At 40.7% G+C, this 7,500-nt stretch overlaps 1 protein-coding gene across 1 annotated transcript in view; it reads left to right on the forward strand.

Annotated features, from left to right (window-relative positions):
* MEIS2 (Meis homeobox 2) overlaps nucleotides 1–7,500 on the forward strand; it is a 173,808-nt gene that overhangs the window by 159,957 nt on the left and 6,351 nt on the right. The window contains exon 10 of the mRNA XM_017741632.1: nucleotides 7,240–7,298. Coding sequence (XP_017597121.1) covers nucleotides 7,240–7,298 — 59 coding nt within the window. The remainder of the gene's footprint in view (nucleotides 1–7,239; nucleotides 7,299–7,500) is intronic.

Raw genomic sequence — 7,500 nt, forward strand, 5'->3', positions numbered from 1 at the left:
CCTTTCCTTCCCTGCCGGAGAAGCCCCTGCGCACAAGCCCGTGCCCCGGGGCGAGGGCTGGGCGGCTCCCGCGGTTTGTGCTGCGGTGCCGGTGCTCCCCGTGACAGCCACCGGGGCCTTCCTCGGCAGAGCCAAATGGTTTCTCCGCGCTCGGAAGGAGTAATCTGGTAACCGAGAGTTACACGTTTAACGAGGCTGATTTTCCTCTGAGGTGAATAGTTGCTCGTCTTGCCAATTCTTATGATTTTATCACAAGGCTCAAGTTATTTCATGTTAACTCGAGGTCCCAGCTCCAGGAGACAATGGTTATGTGAGAATCTTTTCAAATAAGTTTCTAGATTTTGTGGCTGAGAAGAGCATTTTAAAAATGTGGCGCAATGACTGAAAAACTTGCAAAGTAAACATTGGGAAGAGCACTGTTTAAATTTCTGATTTTTTTAGGACAGTCTCACAGTTACAGGACGAGCGAAATCATGATTTCCAACAATTGGCAGCTCCAAATAGCACGACGTATTTTTAGGAGGTCCAACATAAACATAGAAGATGCGGCAGAAGTCTTTGGGATGGTTAGCACCTACCTCAGGCTGCCTCAGGCACCCAGCTAAGTTGTTCTCTGTCATCTTCTGAAGTCTTCACCAAACATGGATGCTGACTTAGGTCCTTTGAATCACACCTTTAACAGATGTGAGATGTCTGAATAAGCTTGAGAAAGTTGGTGTAAACAGCCCTTAACCCCCCTTCTCTAACAAGGCTGTCCAAAACTAGGTGAAGCTTTGCCAGGGAATAAACCTGCCTGTCCCTCCCGCTTCCTCTCAAAAGCAATCGTGTAACTGACTCCATTTCTCAATATTCATGACTTAGGGAAGCCTTATTTAGATAGCTCATTTCCAGGTGACTAACTCAGCTTTTTTTAAATTTCCTATAAGGAATGCTGCAAATATGAGTTGGTAACCAGGTGTGGCATAGATTCAGTGAAGCATAAACTAGGGCTTTTTCAACTATTTTTGTACATACACATACTGAAGGACGCCTAAACCTAATTCTGTCAGTTAAGAATACATAGTGGAGGAAGAAATTAAATAAACTAAGATAAATAGATTTTACTTGCTTGGATAAAAGTTTAGGTGATAGGCAAAGAGTGCTGTAAAGGCAGGGGGTGGATATTGATAAAAGTGTTTCTGCAAATTAGTCTTTCCTAATGCATTCTTTCAGACTGCTCTGAGCAGCTCACGACTTTTAAAGTTATTTTTTCTGCCTGGGAAAGAAGTAATTTTCTGGGTTGCTTAGGAAAACATTTTTTGTGACTCTTTCATTGGTTATTTTCCCTTCAAAATTAGGGCATTCTTGGGCAACAAGGGATCAGTGTAGCATATGCACTTGAGCTAAACACTGACATGTTCATAGTCCAAATACTGAAACATCATTTAGGCAAGGATTTATTTCCCCATCCAAGGTGAAAACATTTGGATTATTTTTTAGCATGCATTCTTAGACTCTTACTCAGCAAAAACATTGAAGCAGGTGCTTAGACCCCATTTATTCTTCAAGCTCAGCTCCCGTTTATGTAGGTTTAATAAGAGTTGAGCTCATCCACATTTGGCAGGTTTTTGAAAAATCTTGCGAGACTGTTCCCCTGGGCACCTAAAAATTTTTTTAATTTTTTTTTTTGTTCAGATGACAGAAAGCAAACAATTCTAACCCCAAATTAATGTTGCTATTGTCGTTACTTGTATTTTTATTATTTCTATGACTAAGTCTGTAAAAATGTTCATTCAGTACTTCTGTCCTTTTCAAGTCTAAGACCAGAAATGTCTTGGGCTAAAATTGAGTCAAAACTTTCCTTGTCATTAATCCTTTTAAGGAACTGATTGTGAATTCATCTCACAAATTTGTTTATTTCTCTGGTTTTCACATAAAGAATTGAGAACCGATTTATGCAGTGGCTGGTTTGTTAAATAAATTCAATATTTTAGCACCTCGTTTTCTGGGATAGATATTTTAAGTGGAAATCCAGATTGAAGACTGACACTGAAGTTTTGAGTTGTACGTGGTGGCTCCACATTGTTCCTCAGTTTCTCATGGGGAGCAGTCTACACTGCTGGGGCGGGACTGGCTCAGTTTGGCACCAGTTCATCTCGCAGAAGATATTAGACATACAGACAAGTGACGGGAGTTAAATATCACTCTCTGCTTGAGTTCAGATTAGGCCCCAAGTTGGGAACGAATTATAGTTCCCTAAGCATTTGTGCACTTCATCCTCCTGAAACAAGACCTGTTGTGACCCTACATACTTAAAGTGAATTTTCCATGATAGCCATAAAGCAAAGCTGGAGATGTTTCTAATTCTGATTGCCAATCAGTACAGTCACTAACAGTTCATTTCAAGAACTAATCTTAGGCAGATTCAGTTACGGTGTGGTCCCAGTGTTTCAAAATATATGTACAGTATGTGTAAAAAAGACAATGGAAACAACAACAAAATTATTTTTGAGTGTGCCAGATTTGAAAAAGCAGATTAAGAGATCACTATTTGCTATTTATTCTCTTTACACTTTGCAGAAATAGCTCTGATTTTATCTGAACATTATTTAAGAATAAAATGTATTATGCAAATTTGAGTTTAATGTCATTTGATATGACTTGAGATAAAATATGATAAATATATAAAGAAGATTAATTGCAGGGCTTCCTATGAAGTACAGAATGCATATTTATTTTGGACAAAGAAAACCAAGTCTCTATTTGAAGAGATGTGATTAAATGCATATATTTTGATTATATTGTCATGCTAATTATCAGTGGTAGGAACCAATTAGGACTAGTGCTACCAAATCACCAGACTACATTGCATATTCACTAGTGCACCTTTTCTGCTCTACTGGGTTTTTCTGTAAGCAGGTAAAAGTGAAATTACTTCCTTTAAAAGTCTATATAAAAGTGCATTTTGAGACAGGTCTTGTTCATTTGTGCTCTTATAAACTGTCCCACAAAAGTTACCAGAACTACTTGTGTGAGAAAGACAGACTCTGGCTATAGGAAATAGATGTGCTTTAGCTAGCAATTAAAGAAAAAAATACAAGATGCAAAAAACCTTTCTATTCAAATGGCTATTGTTCGAATACGCAAGGTTGGTAATCTGTCATTTGCAAAATGCTGGGAGTGAGTTTTTTATTGAGCTTGCTATGTCAATGACATGTATTTCTAAACGTTACACACCTCATTTATCATTCTGGAATGTGGACCAAGTACCATATGAATGTAGAGTTTGTGAAGGTATTGCCTCGAACCCTGGAGGCTGATGACCCATCTTTATCTACACAGCAGGTAAGGCACAAACAGTGGCAATGTGAGCTCTCTTTGCAGTCCCCTGCCAGTGTGCTGACTGTTAAGCTGGGGGAACAAAGGAAAGATAGCATATGGATAGCAGATTGTAGGAGTGCTGAAAGAGGACTGAGGAAATCTATGTTGGGTGTGTGGCTCTGCCAAAGATCTCTTGTATGACTTTGGCCTTGTCACTTAATCTCCTTCTGTCTCTGTTCCCCTCTGCAAACAGGGAGAAGGCGTCTCTCCTCTCCCCCAGGCTTTGCCTGGAAATCTGTTCAGACTCTGAGTTCTCTTGGACAGTGTGGTTGTGAAGCATGGGGTGGAGTGAGACTGAGCTTCATTGGGTCCTCTAACTGCTGCTATCATCCAAATAATAGGAATTACTATTAACAGCAGAGTAACAAAGAAATCCATGTCTTTTTGATAGATTTTACTCATCTTTTCAGGCCATTCAATCTTTGGCCTCTGGGTGAAGGGTATGAGCAAGGTAAGCAATTAGTGTCAGGAGCAGAGCTGTGAATTCTGCTTTTATAGGGTTCCAAATAATGCTGAAAACAGTGGCATTGGTGTTCTCTTTTTTCACCTGTCTCTTAATGTCTTTTGAAGACATTTGTGCCAAAACAACATCAGAGTGTTTCTGCAACACAAACTGAAGTGCTGTGCAAAAGGCTGTATTTTGTTTTACTTTGGCCCTGGACATGGCTCTCCGAGGGATTCAAAAACAGTCCTCAAAAAATGTGAAGGCTAGGGCAGGGACTCTGTTATCTACGTCTCTGTTATGCACTGTGCATATTTATGGAGCAATATAAGGAATAAATAAAAATGTACAAACACTGCATTCTGTGTCCTCGTCTACCAATTGTGCTGATGCATTACATGATGTAGCTACTGCTAGTGAAACTAGGATTCGATTTTTAGCTTCACCTGAAATGTATGTTTTGCACCTGCAATCTTGCAAATATAAATAATTCCATGTGTCATTTTTCCGACATACCCACTGGTGGGTATAACTGATGCTGTTTATGGACAAGATTTTTCAGAGGAGCCATAGAAATGGAATTCCAAAATTACCTGGATGCCTAAAGCCTGTGCTCCTATATCTTTCCAAGTATACATCAGTGTATCTTCTCTCTAGATGAAGTGTTGATGGTCTAGAGGACACTGCTTGCACCTGCTGTTATGCAGATGTGCAAAAGAAAAATGGAGAAATAATGAAATCAGAAATCAAACCCAAGGGCTCTTTTTCACAAGTTTTAACTGGACAAATGATATCACTTTTATTGCCTTTTTTTTTTTTTTTTTTTTTGGTAGGAAAACAAATATGGAGGACTCACTTTTTGGGGCTTGATCTCCCATGGCCAAAACAACTAGTGAATAGCTTCTAGGTAGAGTTTGCAGTGAAAGACTGCTTTTATTTGCATCGGCAGGATAAAATAAGGCCACGCTCTTCTGGGAGTGAATGGCTGGGCAAAATGGTGTTTTCAACAGCTGTCCCAAAGGCTTAGTCTTTGGAGACTGTCGAATGTGTAAGGCTGGAGCAGAGTATCCCAGTCTCCATGCTCAGAGGTAAAGCAGATGTCACCTGAAACCCTTAAGGATGTAGAATTTTCTTAATGCTCTGCCGTGTTGTGCGAGCCCATTGAAAGAACACTTCAGAGGGCACCCATTTCTTACTAATGTAAACTTTCTAAGGAGTATCCAAAGATATGACCTCTGGGTGAACCTTTAACCTTCCCCTTAATTATTTGTTTGAAGACAGTGTGGAGTTCTCCTGCTGAGAGCCAAGGCCCATAATGCTTCGCAGCCCTGTGAGCAGGGGTGTGTGTGCAGGGAAATGGAGAGGGACATAAATAAGGGGACCACCAGATGTAAATAATAAAAGTGGTTGGGGTTTAAATAAAAAAAATGAAAGAGCAATTTGGTTTTCCTGAAGAGTGGCCTGGTTGAAGAAAAGGGGTTAGTAAGATGGAAAGTGTGTGCGTCTGTGGGGGGGTGTTTCTGTGATTTTTTACAGGCACAAATAAGTGTTCATTCCATTCTTTAAAACCTTGCCATCTGTATACACCATTAGAAGCTCATAGGAGAAGAGAAAACAGTCTTATCAGGCTTTCCTGTTAATCTCTATTGGCCTTAACTTTAGCTGATAAAAGGCGTGCTGGATGGAGGAGGTTCAGGTCAGGCTCCATTTGGTCAGCGCAGCAGCATTACTGGAAAGCAACTTAGCAAATAAGTCCTATCAGGGACCTTTGTCTCTGAGGACGGAAACACACTTCAAAATCACAGCACTGGGGTAGGAGATGCCTTCACTGTGCCACAGTCAGAAGGGAATAAACAAGTATATTGATTGTGCCTGAGTTTTTATTTTAATACTTGAAATCATGACTAATTCTGAGGCAGGATGACATTTCTGACAACTGAATGATACTTTTCCTAAAGAATAAAGAATGTCTTTTGGATGTAAACAGAGAGATGCAAAAGAACCCTTTAGTGTTACTTGTAGCATTTATGCATCTGTCTGATGAAATTTCCATGCCTGTGATTACAGAAGATGCAATCGAAGGTGTGCCACCACCCTTTGTTATCTGCGAAGGAATTTTTCCAGAGGGTGGGAGGGAGTGAGGGAAGCACGACAAAAAGCCTTGCAGAGTTGATGCTATATAAAGGCTAGCAATTTACTAAATGAGCAGATGAACTTAGTTTTCAGTTAACTGACTCAAAGACTTTGCTAGGCGTTGGATCAGGCCCAATGGCAATTATTGGAGGCTGTTTTGGATGATGGGCATGTTAGTATTTCTGAAGAGGATTAAACGCTAGTATTCGACTTCATTAGCACTCCTTAAGGGTCACCAGGCGAAAGCCTGAGCTGTGAAATAGCACACAAAACCTGCGCGAAGGCTCCAAAGTGTTCTCAAACACAAAGAGAAGGGACAAAAACAAGTGTGGCTCCCGAGTGATAGAAAATTGCCGTTTTCAAAGATATTCTGTGAATAGGCAAGTTTTAAAATTATTTTAGGGAAATTAATTTAGCTTAGCTTGTGTTGATGTGGATTGCTGCACATTAAGCTAATAAGAAATATGCAAGCACTTATTTTTGGATTACTAGCAAAATTAAATCCAGGCTCCACAGCCAACTAACTGCCAGTGCTCAAAAGCCTCGGCAACCACCCCAGTTCGAGATTAAAAAAAAAAAAGGTTATTTTGGGCCTAATATTAACCACATGTACCTGTGGCTGGGGGTTTCTAACGAGTTGAAAGGTGCCTGAGTTGAGGGCAGGCGGGCGGTCGCCTTGCACGGGGCGTCCCCGCTTGGACACAGAGGTGGCCCCCAGCTGGCACTGACCTCCAAACGACCCTCGCCTTTACAGGCTCCAACTACAGGAGTTGTAGAAGAGCAGAAGTCTTTCTGGGCCGGCACTTATTGCTGCTGCGCTGGTGATAAAACTTCAGACAGCCTAATTGATGGCTTTGCTGACCTAACGATACCTTGTGAAAGCACGGAGTGGCAAAGCCTGGTCTTCATTTATGGCCAGCTGCAAGGGGAGCTGGGTCCCTAACATGGAAAGGGGAAAAGAAAGTCTCCCAGCCTGTGAACTTTAACCAGGATCTGAGCCACTTAGAAGAAGTTAAAGAAACAATTGTCTTTTAACACAAGTTTTCGGTCGCATTTATTTGTTCAAAGCCTTCTGGCAAATCCAGCTTTAAACTGGCTAGTAAGATAAGCGTGTTACCCGTTACAATTTCTGAGCACTTAGAGGAAAATCCTTTAAAGTGAAATTATACTCTTTTAAAAAAGCAACGTGAAGCAAAACACATTTCCACAGCACGCTAAAATCCTGTCAGTTTTAAAGCAGAGGTGTTCTCAAAACAGAGAAGCAAGCTGATGAAAGGACTTCTATTCTTTGTATTCTGTTGCAGGTTTATTAATGCCAGAAGAAGAATAGTACAGCCTATGATTGACCAGTCAAATCGAGCAGGCAAGTTCCAAGTAGTATCTGTATTCAAGTCCCACAGGCGCAAATCCTCATCAAGTTATTCTTCAGGAGTCCCATCACCTGGTAAATAAATGCTCCAACCAGGCATTCTGGGAGATTATTTTTTTTTCTTATGTCCCCAGAATTCCTCTGTAGGAAGCAACTTCGCTAATTGGTGCTAATTGGAGATTTCCCACCCTGACTC

The sequence above is a fragment of the Corvus brachyrhynchos genome, unplaced genomic scaffold (assembly GCF_000691975.1).
Source record: "Corvus brachyrhynchos isolate BGI_N302 unplaced genomic scaffold, ASM69197v1 scaffold115, whole genome shotgun sequence".
Taxonomy (NCBI): Eukaryota; Metazoa; Chordata; class Aves; order Passeriformes; family Corvidae; genus Corvus; species Corvus brachyrhynchos.